The sequence below is a fragment of the Giraffa tippelskirchi genome, chromosome 1, assembly GCF_054371585.1.
Source record: "Giraffa tippelskirchi isolate mGirTip1 chromosome 1, T2T-mGirTip1v1.2.pri, whole genome shotgun sequence".
NCBI classification, from domain to species: Eukaryota; Metazoa; Chordata; class Mammalia; order Artiodactyla; family Giraffidae; genus Giraffa; species Giraffa tippelskirchi.
Window position 1 is genome coordinate 94,249,510 of NC_137275.1, and position 22,663 is coordinate 94,272,172.

The window sequence follows — 22,663 nt, forward strand, 5'->3', positions numbered from 1 at the left end:
TGCAGGCAGATTCTTTACCAGCTGTGCCACCAGGGAAGCCCAAGAATACTGCTGTGGGTAGCCTATCCCTTCTCCAGTGGATCTTCCCAACCCAGGAATTGGACTGGAGTCTCCTGCATTGCAGGTTGATTCATCTCTTGTGAATGTGAGCCAATTAACTCTGGTTAGCCTGCATTGCAAGTGCCCAATCAAATGTGGACAGTACAAACAATGACATAAATAATGATTCTGTTGACCAAAGAGAAAGAATGTTGTTTTCCGGGCCTGTCTTTTAGAGTTTTGGTTCCCAAGCTGTTCAAGCATGAGAAGACATTTCATGGATCCCTGAAAAATAGTAGCTGCATTTATGAGTTCTTATTAGTCACTAATGAGCCCAAATTATTCAGACCTTGGTATCATATTTAGGTGAATTTTATTAACTAAGCACCTATACACATGTTTGGAAAGTTAGAGCAGATACATGTAAGAAGCATTATTTATCTGATCTATGGGCAACCCTGAGATCTCTTGTAGATTCATGGGTTGCCTATGGGAAAAAGTAGTCCCTAGGGATCCATGGCCCAAAAGTTGGGATTTCAGAATTAGAATAGATCCTTCAGTAAAGGTATTAGTGGTGCCTAGTTGTTTTAACAGAGAGTAACATAAGGCTTCTCACTGAAAACTGAACCCTTCACTAGCCAGAGAAACCAATTTGATAGGGCCTTTCTTTTGGCTTTTACCTCTTATAGGATGAACATTACAAACCCATAGACTTTAATGTATGTGGAGATAATTTATGAATTTTAACAGTGTTCTCTCTTTCCCTTTTGTTCTCTGCAGTTTGTGGTTGTAAAGGAACATCAAAACCTCGGGAACGGGAGTCCACCTGAGGCCCTCAAGGAAGGCCTGGCAGCAGATGTTGGCCAGTTTTCCCCCCTGGATCCTGGTGAATGATTATCTTTATCTGGATCTTGACGTTTCCATGGTTGTGGAAAGTCTCATCTATGCACAGAAGCAATAGTGAAATTGTATAAGCTCTGTGAGCAACTGGCTGTATTGGAATGCCATAGAGATTAAAGAAATACCAGGCTCCTGTCTTATGTGAGGTTACCACATTCACTCAAAACTCTGGTCACAGAGCAGTTTGCTAGATGCCTTTAAGCAAGCACACAATGAGTGCCACCTTATTCTGATTTACACTGGAGTTTGAGGTCATCCTTGGGGTTAGGGATCTATATTGGCTGCTGTCAGTATTGTTCCAGAGAAATTGCAAATGACTCCAAGAAAATGTGTTCCATGTTCTAGAATAAAGGGTTCTTATGATTTTAACTTGATCTGGGGTTACTCCTAGGGATTGAGGACTGTTTAAGTCTTATTAGGGTCTAGTCCTCAGCCAGATGCCTGGCCATCTGTGAAATCCAGTCAGACCCCTGGAAAAGAGGCCGTAAAATCAACTCACATTTTCAGGCTGTTGTGGAGCTCAATCTGCTTCAGGTAGAAATGGTGTTAGATGTGATTTGACATAGTACTTTTACCAAGAGTTGCATTATGATAAGCTTCTTGGGCTTGGGTCTTAGATATGTATCATAGTCGTTATTTCCTAACTCACAGGACAAGGTTGAATATGCTTTGTATCATAAACCTTTAGAAAGGTCCGAAAAAATTTTGAGACAATAGTTTCTCTGCTCATGAGAGGCACTTCAGCCCCACTTATATTTTCTGATATTTGCCCTTCATAAATACGCTGATTACCATTCTCTCCTCCTAGAATTTCCTTGTAGAGAGAACACTGGCTTCTTGTTTTGAAAAACTCACTCCAACTCGCTTTCTCATTCATGTTGCCGTGAAACCCAGATTCAGTATGACTTTATTTCCTAATTTGAAGAAGGCTCTGAATACTAAAGTATACTTCAGAATTGAACATTAAAACTCTAGTAAATATTTTATATATTATACATATATATTAATAACATAAAATATATACTATATGTAATATTTATTGTAGTTTTAATATGTGTTGTTAACCTGGATAATGAAAATATTTGGCATTTTCAAAAGTTGCTTAGGGTTTTGTTATTTTTGAAAGTAGTGGAATACCTTACGTAGTACTTTTTCTTGAGGAGCTAAAAGCAAATAATTTTCTGGTATGAAAGTAATCTTCTTTAGAGGTACATATAATGTAATTTTGCAAATGAAAGAGTATGGTTAAGCCCAGAAAACACTGAGGACTCAGTTAGCTGAGTATTTTCAGGAATAAATTAGAGTCTGTCTCTTTTTGCTCATTCTGTTGCAAACAGTTATGAAAGAGCATGTAGAGATTGGAGGTGGGGAGGTAGAGTGGAAAATGAGATAAAAGCTCAAGATTGGCTCTGAACCAATTCTTTCTCTACTCCTGGAAAACCCAGTAAACTATAAGCTATACTAGTAGTGCCTCCAAAGTTACTTATTCATTGATGTAAACCAACTTCAACTGGTGCAGGTTAAGGGTAGAATACCGTGTCAGGGAATAGGAATGCAACTGCATTTAAAGCCTGAGCTCTGTTTTCAAGTCATTTATGGGCCAAATGGAAAGAGAGAAAATTTACAGAGAAACCTAAATAGCAATGTCAAGTAGTACAGTCCTTTGAATCATCTTAACTAACCAAAACTATTTTAATTTTTTTAAAATTGGGTTCAGAATGGCTTGAAAATAGGTTCATTTGTATCTCATATTTCAGGTCTATTCTCCAACCACTGTTAGGGTCTCGTTTGCTGGACACTGTAAGTGATGGGAATACTGAAATGTCTTTTTTCTGTTGTATAGCATCCTAGGAACAGTCATCATAGAGAATGGAGCCCCAGATGTATATGGGCACAGAACACGGAAGCTGTATTGCATCATCCAACGATAAAGGCTCTGGTGAACAGGGGATGAAGTGTAGCTTTCATCTTATCTCCGAAGGGGCACGGCCCATTGCTGAGGGGGTTGAGAAAGCCTGTCCTCTCCCGTCAGCTTACCCTTTGTGGCAACAAAGATCTCCACACCAAATGGAGCTGACCCAGTGAAAACTTGAATTAAAAGTAAGATCATGAGGAATAAACTGTATTGATGGATGGTAATACTTCATTTAAAAAGTAGAGGAAAAATACAGATTTTCAATCTATAATCTCTACAACAAATCACCTACTCAGCGTTGAAGGCAAATATATGTTATGTTTTTGCTTCTTCCTTCAAGTAGTCTTACTGCAGAGTTTCAAGTAAAGTAACCTGGAGAATTATTTGGTATCTCATTAGACACCAAAATGGGGGAAATAGTGCTTTATAAATTGTGTTCAAGTGTTCAATAATCAATATAAATTTTTTTCCTGCCCAGAAGAAATCTGGGGTTAAAACAATCAATCATACTGGTTTGGTCAGTTATAATTTCTTTTATTTGGACAGAATATTTAGCTCAATCTTATGAAGTGGTTAGAATACTAAAATTATTGTTATAATACATTGTAGGCATTTAACTTATCATCAGTGTGGTCCATGATGGTAATTTTGCAGAATGAATTTTGATAAATTAATGAAAAATCTATTAACTTAGAACCTGATTTCTGCAAGATTACATGGCTTATTTTTTCTATTTTAAAATCTTTGAAGGAAAACTTTTAAACCATTACCTAAGAGATTTCTTTGTTTCTTTCATTACTATCATTTTCCCCACAGAATTTTTTCTTCTAATGAAAATGGTAAATTCTCCCTCTGTATGCTTGCACAGAATTTTTACTTATTTTCAAAATATGAGATTGTAAGCAAATTGCCTGATTTATTTTTATTTTGGACAGCAATCAATTTTCTTCTAATTATTTAAATAAAATCAGTATATAACATAAACATCTTACTGTATACCTGGTTAAGTAATAAATTATAGTTTAAGGGTATGTTAGAGTTAAAGCAAAGTGGTTTGACTAGCTTGCTATTGTTACTTTAAGCAAAACATATTTGAAATCTTTCTCTCTGGTATAAAATAAAATTTCACAAGGTATTCCAATTAAATATCATTCTTGGAGCCAAGACATAGTTATTACTAATTACACAACCTAATACAGTTATCTGTGGATCATTTGGGGCTTTGGATTATTCAATTTATGCGTTAACACTAGTCCCTTTGCTTGTCTTGTCTTTCCTTCCTCTTCAGCTCCTTGAACTTTGGTTATATCAAAAGTCAGCATGAAAAGCAGTTGAAGCACATCTCAAGCAGATACTTCTTAAAAGTTTTGGTAAAGATTTGTGGGACGAGAATAACTTACATTAGTCAATTATTCAGCATGACCCTTTCCTCTAGTTAATTCAGATTTGTCTGCATTTGGTTTTCCTATGACAGTTGATAATCTGGAGGATCTGAAGACTTGTCATTTATCTCTAATGAGTGAATAGACCTCAGAAAAACTATACTTATAATTCTCCCAATTATGATGGGAAAATTATATTACTAAGTGTGAATATTTTTTCTTATTCCAAAAGTGAGCATTTTCAAAGCTGTGTTTACATTTTAGTGTTTTAGCACCTCTTTTAAGATTCCAATGATAACCAAAGAGATGACATGAGACTATAATAGCCCATAACATAGCATTTTCTTTGAACTGTTATCTTCAAGCTGGACAGTGACTCTGATACCTCAAACTGGGAGCTTGTGTCCTTGATCAGGCTCTAACACCATCTCCCTGGTCAAAACAGTGAAAAAGCACGTTTTGTGTCCTTAGTCAGCGAGTCACCCTGAAGAGTTATTTCCCTTTGTTGAGGCTTCACATCTTTATCAGAAATATCCTCCTTTAAAAATCTATTTTTTAAAAAGAGCATTTTCATCTAAGATATTTGATTTGCACTTTTCCAGACTGAATATTTTTATTTCCTAAATCTCATGCTCTCATGCACAATGCCTGATTGTGATTCTGTTTGACTAAATGTCACCTACTACATTGCTGGGAAAATTGAAGGCAGAGAAGAGGGTGACAGAGGATGAGATGGTTGGATGACATCATCAATTCAATGGACATGGACTTGGGCAAACTCCGGGAGATGACGAGGGACAGGGAAGCCTGGCATGCTGCAGTCCACAGGGTCGCAAAGAGTTGGACACAACTTGGTGACTGAACAACACCACCTACTACACATAACGTGAGCATTCTGCCTTCTTTTCTAGCACCTAATAGAAGGTGTAGTATACTCAATTCTTTTGAAACATATGATTCCAGTTCTTCCTACTAATCTTGATTTCCAACTATATCCTTTTCATGTAAATAAATGATTATCATGTGATCATTGAAAATGTATTAAAAGCACTAAATAAACTCTTAAAAAAAAGAAAGATTGGGAGAAAGGGGAACTATCTAGGTAATTTAAACAGCTGTGACAGGCAAGATTTGGTTGTTGCTGTTTAATTTTTCTTTTTCTTTTTCTAAGTCTTTAAATGAGAAACCCTCTCTGCATTGTTTCATGCTGAATTCTTTTGTTCCATTTGGAACTTGGCAGGGTTTCTGTAGCTAGTAGCCATATGCTTACAATAACATGTGTTAGTCGCTCAGTTGTGTCCAACTCTTTGTGACCCTATGGACTGTAGCCCGCTAGGCTCCTCAGTCCATGGGCTTCTTGAGGCAAGAATACTGGAGTGGGTTGCCATTTCCTTCTCCAGGGGATCTTTCCAACCCAGAAATCAAACCTGAGTCTCCTGCATTGCAGGCATATTCACATACAATGACATAGCTCAGTAGGAAAATAATGTGATGGACATTGCAACTTAATCACTTACCTGTCTGAACCAGAGACCTTAGGAAGCACATAAATTACCAAACAGGAAAATTTCCTAACTGGTGATCATTTCCTACTTTTTCTCCTCTACAGTGAATATTTGGCCCTTCTGACATGATTCAGTTTCCATTTCTGGTGGGCCAGAAGGAAAAACCATGTGCCCTGCTCAACAATTAAGCCTTCAGAGTGCGTTCTAAACTAACAGTTGTAAATCCCAGACCAATGCCTGAATTATCTGGGTTCTTATTTTTCATTTATACCACTCACCTGCCAAAACAATAAAGTATAGTAAAACTGTATTTTTCAGAACCCTTAGGTGAGTTCCTTTTGGACACTGAGGCAGGTGCTTGTACCTTGGTTTCTTTAGCTCTAAATGAGGCATCCTTTGTGTGAAGCAAGTTAAAGTAACAGCTACAACAATACAAACTAAGGTGTTATTTCTATCACTGAGGTTTTGAGGTAATCAAGGTCTATTGCTCTAAACACCAAATATTTTTTAAAAAAATTTTTTGGAATAATGGTTTTTCTCTACCACAGTATGAAACACATTGAGCACAATTACACATTTTCCTGATGACATAAGAATTTTGTTACACACGAGGTATAACATAATAGTATGCTACAATTTTGTGATGATCAGAGCTCCTTTGCTGAATACAAAGGTCCTTAGAACTTGAGTTGAAATACTTTAACCTGTTATCATTTATTACTTTTATGAACTTTCGGGTTGTCTGCTCTCATGCCTGTATCCGTAGATGTTCTTCATCACCTTCCCTGTTGCTTCTGTTTTGTAAAGTTGATGTTCAGATAACCAAGCAAGTTAACACTGTTGGGAATGAGTACATGAATATTGAAGGAGAGTTTAAGAATATTTCCTGTGTAAAGTACTACTTATACTTTAGTCCTTAAACTTTTGACATGTTGCATCCTTTTATGTTCTCCTTACTCTTCTCAGCTAAATTCTCAGAGTGCACATTTATCGATTCCAGATAGAAGAAGTGATGCTTGTACGTATTTAATGACAATACAAAATGTAGTGGTTACAAAGATGGTCTCTGAAGTCACAGAACCCTGTTTGAATCCCATTGCATCACTTAAGTAGCTTTGTTACCCTGTTCAAACTGCTTAATCTCTCTCAACTACAATTTCCTCATCTGTAGAAGGGAGCAGTGACCCCACAAGAGACTGATCCAGACTTGCCTGTGAGTGTCCAGGAGTCTCTGGCAGAGGCCTGGGTCTGCGGTGGCCTGCTGCAGGGTTGGGGGCACTGAGTGTAGCAGTGCGTACACGGGACCTTTTGAAGGGGGTTGCCATTATCTTCATTACCCCCACCATGGTTTGGCCCTAGGTTGTGGCTCAGTTCGTAAAGACTGCCTGCAACACAGGAGACTCGGATTCGATCTCTTGGTCGAAAAGATCCCCTGGAGAAGGAAATGGCAACCCACTCCAGTATCCTTGCCTGGAGAATCCCATAGATACAGGAGCCTGGTGGGGGGGCTACAGTCCATGGGGTCGCAAGAATGGGACAGGACTAAACCACCACCAAACAACAGGGAGGGAACACAGCCCCGCCCATCAACAGAAAATTGGATTAAAGGTTTACTGAGCATGGCCCCACCCATCAGAACAAGACCCAGTTTCCCCCTCAGTCAGTCTCTCCCATCAGGAAGCTTCCATAAGCCTCTTAGCCTTTTCCATTAGAGGGCAGACAGACTGAAAACCACAATCACAGAAAACTAACCAATCTGATCACATGGACAACACCCTTGTCTAACTAAATGAAACTGTGAGCCATGCCCTGTAGGGCCACCCAAGATGGACAGGTCATGGTAGAGAGTTCTGACAAAATGTGGTTCACTGGAGAAGGGTATGGTGAACCACTTCAGTATTCTTGCCTTGAGAACCCCATAAACAGTATGAAAAGGCAAAAATACAGGACACTGAAAGATGAACTCCCCAGGTTGGTGCCCAATATGCTACTGGAGATCAGTAGAGAAATGACTGCAGAAAGAATGAAGAGACGGAGCCAAAGTAAAACAACTCCCAGTTTGAAATTCCAATACTTTGGCCACCTGATGCGAAAACTGACTCATTTGAAAAGACCCTGATGCTGGTAAAGATTGAAGGTGGAGGAGAAGGGGACAACAGAGGATGAGATGGTTAGATGGCATCACCGACTCAATGGACATCAGTTTGAGTAAACTCCGGGAGTTGGTGGGTTGGTGATGGACAAGGGGCCTGATGTGCTGCAGTCCATGGGGTCACAAAGAGTTGGACATGACTGAGTGACTGAACTGAACTAAACTGAGAATGGGAAGAATAATGTTACTGTTGTCAGAGGATTGTTGTGATTTTTACATGAAATGATGCGTGCAGAGCACTTAGCACAATGTCTACCAGAAAATCAAATGGTATTATAGCTATTATTTTGCTGTTTTCTGAGGCCACTGTTATAATATTAATAGAATCAGTCATCAGTTCAGTCACTCAGTCATGTCTGACTCTTTGCGACCACATGAACTGCAGCATGCCAGGCCTCCCTGTCCATCACCAACTCCTGGAGTCCACCCAAACCCATGTCCATTGAGTTGGTGATGCCATCCAGCCATCTCATCCTCTGTCGTCCCCTTCTCCTCCTGCCCTCAATCTTTCCCAGCATCAGGGTCGTTTCAAATGAGTCAGCTCTTCATATCAGGTGGCCAAAGTATTGGAGTTTCAGCTTCAACATCAGTCCTTCCAATGAACACCCAGGACTGATCTCCTTTAGGATGGACTGGTTGGATCTCCTTGCAGTCCAAGGGACTCTCAAGAGTCTTCTCCAACACCACAGTTCAAAACCATCAATTCGTCGGTGCTCAGCTTGCTTTATAGTCCAACTCTCACATCCATACATGACTACTGGAAAAACCTTAGCCTTGACTAGACAGACCTTTATTGACAAAGTAATGTCTCTGCTTTTTAATATGCTGTCTAGGTTGGTTATAACTTTTCTTCCAAGGAGTGTCTTTTAATTTCATGGCTGCAATCACCATCTGCAGTGATTTTGGAGCCCAAAAAAGTAAAGTCAGCCACTGTTTCCCCATCTATTTGCCATGAAGTGATGGCACCAGATGCCATGATCTTAGTTTTCTGAATGTTGAGCTTTAAGCCAACTTTTTCACTCTCTTCTTTCACTTTCATCAAGAGGCCCTTTAGTTCTTCTTCACTTTCTGCCATGAGGCTGATGTCGTCTGCATATGTGTGGTTATTGATATTTCTCCTGGCAATTTTGATTCCAGCTTGTGCTTCTTCCAGCCCAGTGTTTCTCATGATGTACTCTGCATATAAGTTAAATAAGCAGGGTGACAATATACAGCCTTGACGTACTCCTTTTCCTATTTGGAACCAGTCTGTTGTTCCATGTCCAGTTCTAACTGTTGCTTCCTGACCTGCATACAGGTTTCTCAAGAGGCAGGTCAGGTGGTCTGGTGTTCCCATCTCTTTCAGAATTTTCCACAGTTTATTGTGATCCACACAGTCAAAGGCTTTGGCATAGTCAATAAGGCAGAAATAGATGTTTTTCTGGAACTCTCTTGCTTTTTAAATGATTGGGCGGATATTGGCAATTTGATCTCTTGTTCCTCTGCCTTTTCTAAAACCAGCTTGAACATCTGGAAGTTCATGGTTCACGTATTGCCGGAGCCTGGCTTGGAGAATTTTGAGCATTACTTTACTAGTGTGTGAGATGAGTGCAATTGTGCAGTAGTTTGAGCATTCTTTGGCATTTCCTTTCTTTGGGATTGGAATGAAAACTGATCTTTTCCAGTCCTGTGGCCACTGCTGAGTTTTCCAAATTTGCTGGAATATTGAGTGCAGCACTTTCACAGCATCATCTTCCAGGATTTGAAATAGCTCAACTGGAATTCCATCACCTCCACTAGTTTTGTTTGTAGTGATGCTTCCTAAGGCCCACCTGACTTCACATTCCAGGATGTCTGGCTCTAGGTGAGTGATCACACCATCGTGATTATCTGGGTCATGAAGATCTTTTCTGTACAGTTCTTCTGTGTATTCTTGACATCTCTTCTTAATATCTTCTGCTTCTGTTAGGTCTCTACCATTTCTGTCCTTTACTGAGCCCATCTTTGCATGACATGTTCCCTTGGTATCTGTGGTTTTCGTGACGAGATCTCTCGTCTTTCTGATTCTATTGTTTTCCTCTATTTCTTTGCGTTGATCACTGAGGAAGTCTTTCTTATCTCTCCTTGCTATTCCTTGGAACTCTGCATTCAAATGGGTATATCTTTCCTTTTTGCTTCTCTTCTTTTCCCAGCTATTTGTAAGGCCTCCTCAGATAGCCATTTTGCTTTTTTCATTTCTTTTTCATCACGGCTGCTGCAACAATGCAGGAGAGTGGCAGAGAGGAGCTACCCCACGTCCAAGGTAAGGAGCAGTGGCTGCACTTTTCTGGAGCAGCCGTGAAAAGCTACTCCATGTCCAAGGTAAGAGAAACCCAAGTAAGATGGTAGGCACTGACAGAGGGGCATAAGAGGGCAGACAGACTGAAACCACAATCACAGACAACTAGCCAATCTGATCACATGGACCACAGCCTTGTCTAACTCAATGAAACTAAGCCATGCCATGTGGGGCCACTCAAGACAGACGGTCATGGTGGAGAGGTCTGACAGAATGTGGTCCACTGGAGAAGGAAATGGCAAACCACTTCAGTATTCTTGCCTTGAGAACCCCATGAACAGTATGAAAAGGCGAAAAGATAGGACACTGAAAAATGAACTCCCCAGGTTGGTAGGTGCCCAATATGCTACTGGAGATTAGTGGAGAAATAACTCCAGAAAGAATGAAGGGATAGAGCCAAAGCAAAAACAACACCCAGTTGTGGATGGGACTTGCAGAAGCAAGGGTCATTGCTGTAAAGAGCAATATTGCATAGGAACCTGGAATGTTAGGTCCATGAATCAAAGCAAATTGGAAGTGGTAAACAGGAGATGGCAAGAGTGAACATTGACCTTCTAGGAATCAGCGAACTAAGATGGACTGGAATGGGTGAATTTAACTCAGATGACCATTATATCTACTACTGTGGGCAGGAATCCCTTAGAAGAAATGGAGTAGCCATCATAGTCAACAAAAAAGTCTGAAATGCAGTACTTGGATGCAATCTCAAAAATGACAGAATGATTTCTATTTCCAAGGCAAACCATTCAATATCATGGTAATCCAAGTCTATACCCCAACCAGTAACGCTGAAGAAGCTGAAGTTGAACGGTTCTATGAAGACATACAAGACCTTCTAGAACTAACAGCCACAAAAGATGTCCTTTTCATTATAGGGGACTGGAATGCAAAAGTAGGAAGTCAAGAAACACCTGGAGTAACAGGCAAATTTGGCCTAGGAGTACAGAATGAAACAGGGCAAAGGCTAATAGAGTGTTGCTAAGAGAACGCACTGGTCATAGCAAACAGCCTCTTCCAACAACACAAGAGAAGACTCTACACATGGACATCACCAGATGGTCAACACCGAAATCAGATTGATTGTATTCTTTGCAGCCAAAGATGGAGAAGCTCTATACAGTCAGCAAAAACAAGACCGGGAGCTGACTGTGGCTCAGATCATGAACTCCTTATTGCTAAATTCAGACTGAAATTGAAGAAAGTGGGGAAAACCACTAGACCATTCAGGTATGACCTAAATCAAATCCCTTATGACTATATAGTGGAAGTGAGAAATAGATTTAAGGGACTAGATCTTGATAGACAGAGTGCCTGATGAACTATGGATGGAGGTTCGTGACATTAATAGAAAAGTTGCCATTATGGTGACCTTATTTGTACTACTTGTAACCCAGGCAAGTGGAGCATGAAGTTGGGGCAGAGAGCAGAGCCCTAAACCCCTGGGTCAAAATTTTAAGAGGCATTATATGCAAATATCAATGCATACTGAATATTCAATTTTGTTTTTACATTAAAATCACCGCCTTAGATATCTATCTTTGGAACAAGTTGGTCTTTTATTTTTCAAGTTTTATGCATTGGATAAAGAAAATTAATGAGAACATTAATTCATGACTACATTAGTATGAGACAACACTGTGCAGCATAAGCATAGATAACTGTGCAGGTGGTAGCTTCTAATAATCAGTAGGAAATTATACAGTTAGAATTCTAAAACCACTTGATCTCTGTCATCAGTAACTTTCCAAATTTTTCATTATTATTTCCTGCTTTTAGTATTTATACCTGTTGCTTCAATGATAAGGAAATACCATTTTAAAAACTTTAGTAATGCCTGGACTGTGATTGAGCTTTTAAACCATTTGTACTCAAATCTTATTTAAGCCCACCTAGTCCCATAGATGTGGATATATGATTGTTTATACTGGGGTCAAAAAACCTTTATATCTGTGTTATTAAGATATTTTTCTCCTGAGTTCTATCTTACATTTGCATTGTACTTCTTAATTTACTAAGGACTTTTATATTCATTATCTTATTTGATCTCATTAATTCTCACACCCAAACTATAAAGTTAGTGGGGTAGACATTCTTTCCATTTTACTTATTCTTAAAGCCAGATTGTGTCCAAAGCTGAAGCAAAATGAAGATGAATAATAAAATACATTACTAGAGGTAAAAGTTACTTAATAGTGAAAAAATGTTCAATTTGTCAGAAATATAATTCAAAAATCATATAAACTTAGAACCGTGCCTCAAATATATAAAGCAAAAAATTGACAACTCGTAAGAAGTATTAAAGAAAACTCTATCACATTAGGAGATTGTATCATACTGCTCTTGGTAGTTAATAAACTTAGGAGATAAATTAGTAAGGATATAGGAGACTTTAAATATAATTTTTACAATCGGATATATATAGTATGCATAGAAATTCATGAGTGTTAATATTTACTAGTCCATAATGTATCTTCAACAAGTTTCACAAGACCACATGAATGTGGTAATATAAACCATATTCTCTGACCGTAATGAAATTAAGAGTTAAATGATAAGCAATAATGAGTATGCTTGGAAATTACAAAAACATTTCTAAGTAACTTGTGGGTGAAAGATGAAATCATAGTAGAAATTATAATCAGAATGGACCTGAACAATTGTGACAATTCTGTGTACCACAGTTTATGGTATATAACTAAACTGACATTTAGAGGGAATTTTATACCTTTATGTCTTTATTTTATATAAGAAAAAAGAAAGTTAGTGAGTTGAGAAGCACTCAACCTTAGAAATTTTTAAAAAACAGAGTAAATCTAAAGTAAGTATAACCAAAGATACAAAGAGCAGAAATTACTGAAATAGAGAAAAAAACATAAGAAAAATTTAAAAGCCAAAATATAGTTGTTTGAGAAAAATTTAACAACTATATGACAAAAGTAATCAGAGGAAAAAAGAAGGAAAAACTATATAATGTTATGGATGAAAAGAGCATAAAACTATAGTTCAGTTCAGTTCAGTCGCTCAGTTGTGTCCGACTCTTTGCGACCCCATGAACCGCAGCACGCCAGGCGTCCATGTCTGTCACCAACTCCCAGAGTCCACCCAAACCCATGTCCATTGAGTCAGTGATGCCATCCAACCATCTCATCCTCTGTCGTCCCCTTCTCCTCCTGCCCTCAATCTTTCCTAGCATCAGGGTCCTTACAAATGAGTCAGTTCTTTACATCAGGTGGTTAAAGTATTGGAGTTTCAGCTTCAACATCAGACCTTCCAATGAACACCCAGGACTGATCTCCTTTAGGATTGACTGGTTGGATCTTGCAGTCCAAGGGACTCTCAAGAGTCTTCTCCAACACCACAGTTCAAAAGCATCAGTTCTTTGGCACTCAGCTTTCTTTATAGTCCAACTCTCATATCCATACATGACTACTGGAAAAACCATAGCCTTGACTAGACGGACATTTGTTGACAAAGTAATGTCTCTGCTTTTTAATATGCTGTCTAGGTTGGTCATAACTTTCCTTCCAAGGAGTAAGCGTCTTTTAATTTCATGGCTGCAATCACCATAAAACTATAGACATGGTATCAATTTTTTTTAAAAAATGAAAGTATAAATAACTTTGATAATAAAATTTTAAACTTAAGCCAAATGGACAATTGCCTAGGAAAAAAAATCAGCTTACCAAACTTTCAGAGGAAGAAATAGTTTTAAACCCACTACAGAAATTTAAAAATTTAAGGGACTTTCCTGGGAAGCCAGTGTTTAAGAATCCACCGTTCCACCACTGAGCATGTGGATTCCATGCTTGGTTGCAGGACTAAGATCTCACATGTCACAGTTTGGACAGTTTGGTGATTTCTTATAAAACTAAACATACTCTTATCATATGATCCAGCAATCAACTTTTTGGTATTTACTTAAAGGTTTCGAATGCTTGTCTCCACACAGAAGCTGCACATGGGTGTTTACAACAGGTTTATTCATAATTGCCAAATTGATTGGAAGCAATCAAGATGTCCTTCCATAGGTGAATGAATAAACTGTGATAATTCAGATAATGGAATATTATTTAGCACTGAAAAGAAATGAGCTATCAAAACTATGAAAAGGAAGAACCTTAAAAAAAATTCCTAAGTAAAAGAAGCCAATTGGAAAAAGCTACTGGTAGATTCCAACTGTACAGCATTCTGGAAATGGCAAAACTATAAAAAAATCAGTGGTTCCAAGGGTTGAGAGGGATACCTGAGTAGGTGGAGCACAGAGGATTTTTAAAGCAGTGAAAATACTCTATGTGATACTATAATGGGAGATACATGTCATACATTTTTCCAAACTCAAAGAATGTACACCACCAAGGAGTAAATCTTAAACTGGGGACTTTGGGTTATTATGATATGTCAATGAAAGTTCATCAGTTGTAACAAATATACCATTCTGGTGGGGGATGTCAGAAATGGGGGAGGCTATGCCTGTGTGGGGGCAAGAGGCATATGGGATACCTTGTGCCTTCCTCCCAATTTTTCTGGGAAACTAAAACTTCTATAAAACAATAAAAAAAAAGTTATTTTAAAGGAAAACACTGCCTAACTCGTTTCATGGGGTTGTTGTTCAGTCACGAAGTCATGTCTGACTCTTTGGGACCCCATGAACTGTACCCCACCAGGGTCCCCTGTCCAGGATTTCCAGGCAAGAATGCTGGCGTGGGTTGCTATGCCCCATTCCAGGGCATCTTCCTGACCCGGAGATGAAACTTGTGTCTCCTGTGTTGCCTACATCAACACACCTGGGAAGCCCTGTTATGGGGCTAATATAATTCTTATTTCTAAAGTAGACAAGTAAAGTACAAGAAAGAATGCTTATAAATCAAACTCAATTATGAGTATAGATGCAAAATGTCTTAACAAAATATTAACTAATGAATTCAGAAATTAAAGAGATAGCTTAAAATGACCAAATGGAAATTATATGATAAATGAAAATTTGGTTAAATATTTAAACCAATAAGCATAACAGTAACAAATTAAAAGAAGAATTTAATAAGTGCAGATTAAAGAAATGCTGTAAAATTAAAGAAGATAAATATTTAAAAACTTAAATACAAAAAATAAAATTTTTAAAGCATCCAGAAATTTTAAAAAATATACTTTAAAAAGACAGGTAACAGAAGTGATAAAAGTCAGAAGAAAATGGAATAATATATTTAAAGTGTTAAAAGAAAATAAATGTATTTCTAGATCCAGCAAAAATATTGGTGAAAAAAGGAAGGCAAAAATCAAAACTTTGGATAGCAAAAACAGACAATTGGACACCAGAAGACATGTACCAGCGGAAATACTAGTGATTTTTCAGACAGAAGTAAAATGATACCAGGTCAAATCATGAAAATATAAGAAATGAAGAACAATTAAAAGAACAAATATGTAAGTAAACTTAAATAAACAAAGTCAAAAGTTACTCATGAACGATCTAAGTGGCCATCAACAGATGAATGGATAAAGAAGATGTGGTTTGTTTATATAATGGAATATTATTCAGTCATAAAAAGAATGAAATAATGAATCAGGTCATATGCAGCAACATGGATAGACCTAGAGATTATCACACTAAGTGAAGTGAGTCAGATAAAGATAAATACCATAAGATATCACTTATATAAGGAATCTAAAAGATAACACAAATAAGCTTATTTACAAAACAAAAGTTAAAAAGAATTAACTAGGAGGACTTGATCTATCAGATACCAGAAATTATTTACAAACCAATAGCCATTAAGAGATGTAATATCATTGTAGGAATATATTAATAACAATGGACAAATAAAATACAAAATACCGATATAAAAAAACTTGAAAGATGATAGAATGGGACAGAGTGGCACATCAGTAGGATAAGAATGGAGTATCAGTACACACTCCTGAAAAACAATCAGTTTTCTGTACAGAAAATAATGAAACAAATACCCACTTGACACATTTACAAAAAAAAATCAATCTAAGGTAGACTGTGTACTTAAATGTGGAAGGCCAAGCTATAATGCCTTTACAAACATTTATAGGATCATATTTTAATAACCTCGGGTTAAAGGAAAATCTCTTAAGACCTCAGAAAGAAAAATATCAATAAATTATAATTAAAATTAAGAACTTTTCTGTTCCTCAAAGCACATCATAAAGAGAATAGAAAAGCAAGGTGTTACTTTGAAAAGAAGCTTGAAATTGACAAAGGATGTAAACCTAGACTATATAAGTACTTCCTAAAGAAGGAAACAAAGCGCAATAGAAAGAAAGGCAGGGAAGAGAACACAGATGTGACCTCAAAACCACTGCACTGAAACATACATATTATCATATGTGAAATAGATCGTCAGTCCAGGTTTGATGCATGAGACCGGGTGCTCAGGGCTGGTGCACTGGGATGACCCTGAGGGATGGGATGGGGAGGGTTAGGATGGGGAACACATGTACACCCATGGCTGATTCATGTGAATGTATGGCAAAACCACTACAATATTGTAAGGTAATTAGCCTCTAATTAAAATAAATTAAAAAAAACCACATGAAGAGACAATTAATCCCCTTAGTAGCCAGGGAAATCAAACCACAAGGAGAGATCATTTCTCTCTCAACCACTGGGAAAAATGTTTAAGTCAGTGTAGTCTAAGTGTTGCCAAGAAGTATGGAACAACCAGTACTCTCTGCTGGTGGGGTGATAATTGGTATAATCACGTTGGCATCACCAACCAAGTTTGAACATGTTCATATTTTACAACCTAGCAATTCTAATCTGAGATATATATCCTGGAGAAACTCTTACATCAATAATATATCTCAAGGCACATACAATAGTATTTATAATGGCAAAAAACAAAACAAAACTGGAACCCATATAAATATCCATCAACAGTGATGTGAGTAAGAAATTACCATATAGGTTTATTACAGAATACTGTTAAGTGAAGTACAGCTACCCACATGAAAGTGGATTAATCTGAAAAACAGTATTTAAACAGAAAAGAAAAAATTAAGTATGAAATAATTCCACTATATAAAGTTATAAGCAGGTAAAGCTAAACAATATACTATTTGGTGATGTAGGCTTATGTGGTAAACTTATAAAGAAAAGCAAGGGAATCATTGACAAATTCTAAAGGGTAGTTGTCTTTGATACCTGGAGAGGAGACCTTCAGTGATGGGCATCCAGGGCTTCTGAGGTCTGGTTGTGTTCTATCTCTAAGTCTCAGTGGTAGGGACATAGGTATTTCTATTGTTATTATTTCTCTGTAAACTACCCATATATCACATCACACAAGAAGTGGGGGGAAAATGTGTATTTCACAGTTGCCAAAAAAAAAAAAAAACTATTTCAAAAAAGAAATAGTGAAAAGAATACATAAGAAATTGTCCCTCAATTCTATTGAGCATTTCATGGATTCCAAAGCAGAATTATTCACATTCCTTGCATTTGTCTGGGTTAGGTTTTCTGAACTCTGGATCGCAGAAGCCATGCAGCATGTATGCTGGATTAACATGTTTCTGAACTGGGAATTTTCCTCCACAGTTGGAAGAATGAGGAGAAGCACAGAGTACTGTTTACCACATACTCTGAACAGTTTTGGCAAATAGAGGGATAAGAAAGAAGAATGAGATCACAGATTATGAAGAAAGAAAGGCTGTGTAGGAGGCAACATATAGAAAAATAAGAAATTAGCATTTGGAGTCTCATAAGAAATTACCTGGATGGGGATAGTAAAAAATGATGTTTATAAGCATGATGAGAAGAGTCATTCAAATTCTGGTGATACGATTTGTTTCATTCTTCTAAAACATCTGACCTTTAGCAATTCATTGTTAAGGCTTTCCCCTTAACTTTTAGTTTTAGATTCTGCCTTTCAATTCCTGATGCAACTTTCTGTGTTTGCTAAATTACTCAACAGATTCACACAGCATTGCTTATGTTTGGTCTGAGCTGGAAATGATAATGAAGCTGTCTGTACTTCCTGCAATCATGAGATAGTTGATAGGGATAATTTTTAAGCAATTAAAATAGAGAGGGAATCAAGATCACAAATGCAAGAAAGCAGAAGCTTCAAGATCCTCTAACAGCTTTTTTAACCCTCTGCAATATTAAAACGCTTGAAACCAACTTTTGTTCCTTTCTCATTCCAAACTCATAGCTTTCTTTCTGTTTCTCTCTTGGACTCCAAGTGACTTTTTATTCCCTCACAATTGTTACCATCTTGTTATTCAAAAACTGTCATAAAACTCAGTAGAGTTCTCAGACAATAAAGGCAAATAGCCAAGTCTGGACTTGCATGATCACTCAGATCCCTAAAGCAGTTCCTCTTTGTCTGCTCAAGGACAGAAGAGGGAAAAGAGCCTTTAAAATCCTAGCCCGGCAACTGAGCCATCTTAGAGATACAACACACCCTAAAGATCTTCTAGGTCCATGCTCAAAGTAGGATTTTATCTCCCAAGTCTTGGAAGAGGGTCTTTGGCTTCAGCTTTTGACTTGAGACTTGTGGTCACAGGGAGCTTGGTACTCCCAAAGACAGTTTGTTATACTGTCTGAGTTGTAAGAAAATTCTTCCTTATATGAGCTGTTAACTCATCCACTGGGGTGGGTCTGACATCTAGAAAGACCCATTCTTCATTTAATCCTTAAAATATCAGAAAATAGTATCTCCTTTTTCAAACCATGTGTCCTGAGAATCTTCCTTTCCAAGAGCCAAATACTGCTGCTTTTGTTGACCATTCCGCTCTTGATCACGTTTCAGACCTTGCCGACATAGTTCAGACTATGCCTCTTTGGAGGTCTGATTCCTGGGTGGCAGTGTCCTTTTTGATGTGAGAGGCCCAAACTGAACACACTCGTGCTAAGTCCACTTTAGTCATGTTTGACTCTTTGCGACCTATCGACTGTAGCCCACCAGGCTCCTTTGTTCATAGAATTCTCCAGGTAAGAATACTAGAGTGGGTTGCCATGCGCTCCTCCAAGGGATCGTCCTAGCCCAGGGATCGAACCTGCATCTCTTATGTCTCCTGCGTTGGCAGGCAGATTCTTTACCACTAGCACCACCTGAGCATCTAAGCATACTCCAGATGTGGCCCAGATCCTGGGAGAACTAAGTGATTTCTTTCCCCTTTTGCACTCAGCTTCCTAAATCTTGTTAGTTCTGATAGCAACTACATCAGATAGGAAACATAAATAATCAGGGATTAGAGACTAGCCCTAAAGAAGTGTTGAATGTAACATTGCCACAGGTTACAGGGCATCCATACAAGATGTGAGGAGAGAGATCTCTGGGTCTGAGGACTGGTCACGAATGTAAGAAGTTAGGCTCTTTCTTAGTCTCTTACCCCGAAGGGGTTCTCATCTCTGCTTCTCTCCACTCTGATCTTCCTCTTAACAACGTGGCCTCTTCCAGCCTTTTCTGTTTCCTTGTAACTTTGGCTTGCCTGTGCTCGCTCCAGTGTGCTCTGAAGCCAACCTAACCCAATTTCTACACAACCTTTCATTTGAAGCACCCCCCTCCCCAGCGTCCTGCTCAGTGTCTCTCAGACCTTCATATCCACCAAATCACATAGAGATCTTTAAAAAAATGCGAAGAATGGTTCACTCAGTCTAGGGAAGGAGTGTATATTTTAAAGTTCCCAGCTGACACTGACGCTGCTGACCCACAAACCACATTTGGAGAAGCAAAGCAATTGGGATGCAGCTGATCCAGTCTCCCAGTTCCTAGTTCCTGGGAGAAAGAATCTGATTATCATTGTTTAATTTTTGGTTTGTTCACCTTGGGTCACACTGCTCCAATTAGCCACTGGCAGGAGAATAAATGGTCATAATACAAACACAGCCACCTTGGTTGGCCCTTTCACCAGGAGCTGTGGGTAGACTGAGTAGTGCCAAATGCCAGAATGCATCTATGGCAACAGTCAACTCAATCCCCAGGTCATTTTTATACAAATGGTTCACTAAGTCAAATTTTATATCTTGCCCTTGTATAATTTTTCTAATGGGAAAGACTGTCATTTTCAACATAATTGGCATGGTTCTGATTTCCTTTAAACCCTGTCCACATTGTTAAGTTAAACCTGTTTTCGATGTGTGGGGCTTACAACTGTCAAGTTAAAATACTCCAAAAAAGAAAAAATTGTCAGTTATCTTCTTAAAATAGATGTTCATACTTTAGATTCTACTCTTCTGTCATTTCAGTGAGATTTTGGAAGGAAACAAAGACTTGCTCTCACGTCAGATATCCTAAAGGAAACCCTTTATATAGCATTCTTGATCTTTGTACCAGGCCCTGAACTTGGTGCAAACTTGAAATTACAATGGTCACATGTCCCTTTTCAATAGCCTCTCATGGGGGGCCTACATGGCCCTTCCAGGAGTCTGTGATTTGTAAACTGTGCAAATAATATCCAGATGGAAACATTGTAGTTCAGAATTAAAACCTACACCCAATACCCCCACCCACATACCATGCAGAAAGCTGACTTCCCCACTACATTAAAGATACTGGAAACTATGTCAGCATTTTACTTCTGCTGCCTAATCTAGAGGCTTCCTCCTTGGTAGTGATACTACAGTGCTTCGGTATTCCAATTGGCTCCAGAGTTTCTTTAGTCTCTAGTACATAGGTAGTTTCTAGAGACTGAAGTACGTGAGTGAATGTGCAATGGAGAAGTGATGATGAGACAGAAAAACAAGAAAGTTCTCTGGCATGAGACTGGGGAGGGTAACCAAGTGATTCTACCTTGGGGAGCCTAGGATGAAACCTTATAACCGTTAATTTCAAGCCTAGCTTGTCAGAGTTGGTTACTATCATTCATTCAGTTAAGGAAAAAAAAAAAAAAAAAACTAGTCCTAGAAAAACCATAGGATCCATCTGGGGTTTGCAAGAGGTCGTCCATAATTCAGCAAATTGGCACATTAATTTAATCAGAAACTTGGCTTCCTTTCCATCTCTTCAATTTTGTCAATTAAGAGGCATGGCCACAATGGATAGATTTATTTGGGATGCAAAGAAAATCAAAGTACTCTGGGAGATGTGTTAGGCCAAAAAGACACCGTGGACCACTGTAGAGATCAACTTTCAAGCCCATGAAAAATAAATGGAAGCATCTTTGTGTGAACCTGTCAGCATCAGTACCACTGCATTATGCATGATCCTAGCCATGTTCATGGTGTGTCTGTTTCAACAAGAGTTTTCTATTTTTACCAAATGGGAGATACCACTCTTCCTCGGCGCTGCCTACGGAGGTGGCAGCCATCTCTGACTCGGCATCATGGCCGCCCTCAGGCCCCTCGTGAAGCCCAAGATCGTCAAAAAGAGGACCAAGAAGTTCATCCGGCATCAATCAGACCGATATGTCAAAATCAAGCGGAACTGGCAGAAACCCAGAGGCATTGACAACAGGGTGCGCAGAACATTCAAGGGCCAGATCTTGATGCCCAACATCGGTTACGGGAGCAACAAGAAAACCAAGCACATGCTGTCCAGCGGCTTCCGGGAGTTCCTGGTCCGCAACGTCAAGGAGCTTGAGGTGCTGCTGATGTGCAACAAATCTTACCGCGCTGAGATTGCTCACAACGTCTCCTCCAAGAACCGCAAGGCCATTGTGGAAAGAGCAGCCGAGCTGGCCATCAGAATCACCAATCCCAATGCCAGACTGCGCAGTGAGGAAAATGAATAGACAGCTCGTGTGAACATTTTGTTCACAAAGCATCAAACCTGAAAACAAAACAAAACAAATGGGAGATATCAAGACCGAATCCATAGTTTCCTCACTCTGATTTTCTTAGTGGGAACGTCTCTCTTGTCGTTTTTTTTCATTTTAGCTCTCTGTAATTTATCTTTGGCTGTAGCTGCAGAGGTTTGTCCTCTTCCCATAGGAGGCAATTTTGAAGGCTTACAGTCTTAATATGCTCTATAATTTTTCTTTTTGTATCACTGTCATTTTTTTTAATTTCAAATAAACATCATTAGTTTGTCTGAGTTTATCTCATCTATGTAGTTAGTAAGTATAACTTTCACATAGATATTATAAGAAGAAACATTGATCTGATTCCTACCTTCTATTTGATTATACACAGATATAAAGCACATAGCAATGAGGATTTCTTCTTTCCTAATAGCAATTAATTTATTCCTTTTAGTGCTAGATAATGTAAAGTGGAAGCTTGCATTTGAATTACAGTTCTAATAAACAGTCCTTGTTATTGTCTAATTAGAATAATTTCTGCATTTTATAGGCTTTGATTGAGTTTTTGGATTCCATAGCAAGGCACAAGCCTATGTGCTATTTTTTTTCCTTCACAAATTTAATCTATGCTAATAGCTATTAAAACTCTTTCAGACTGATGAATGTTTCTCTTTAGTGCTTTTCTTGATCAAGATAGTAATTGTTATGGCTTTGAAAAATAATCATTTTATTTATTCTGCCAAGCTC

The 22,663-nt window shown here is 38.3% G+C and overlaps 1 protein-coding gene and 1 pseudogene across 2 annotated transcripts in view; both read left to right on the forward strand.

The window, feature by feature from the left end:
- The window catches only part of EGF (epidermal growth factor), a 95,644-nt gene extending 92,620 nt beyond the window's left edge, over positions 1–3,024 (forward strand). Inside the window, 2 exon segments of the mRNA XM_081516912.1 lie at positions 820–925; positions 2,921–3,024. Of these exon segments, the coding sequence (XP_081373038.1) occupies positions 820–925; positions 2,921–3,024 (210 nt within the window).
- Positions 3,025–21,454: 18,430 nt separating this feature from the next.
- LOC145521317 (large ribosomal subunit protein eL32 pseudogene) lies at positions 21,455–21,966 on the forward strand (annotated as a pseudogene). Its single transcript, XR_014065318.1, has one exon. The product of XR_014065318.1 is annotated as a large ribosomal subunit protein eL32 pseudogene (transcript).
- Positions 21,967–22,663: the final 697 nt, after the last annotated feature.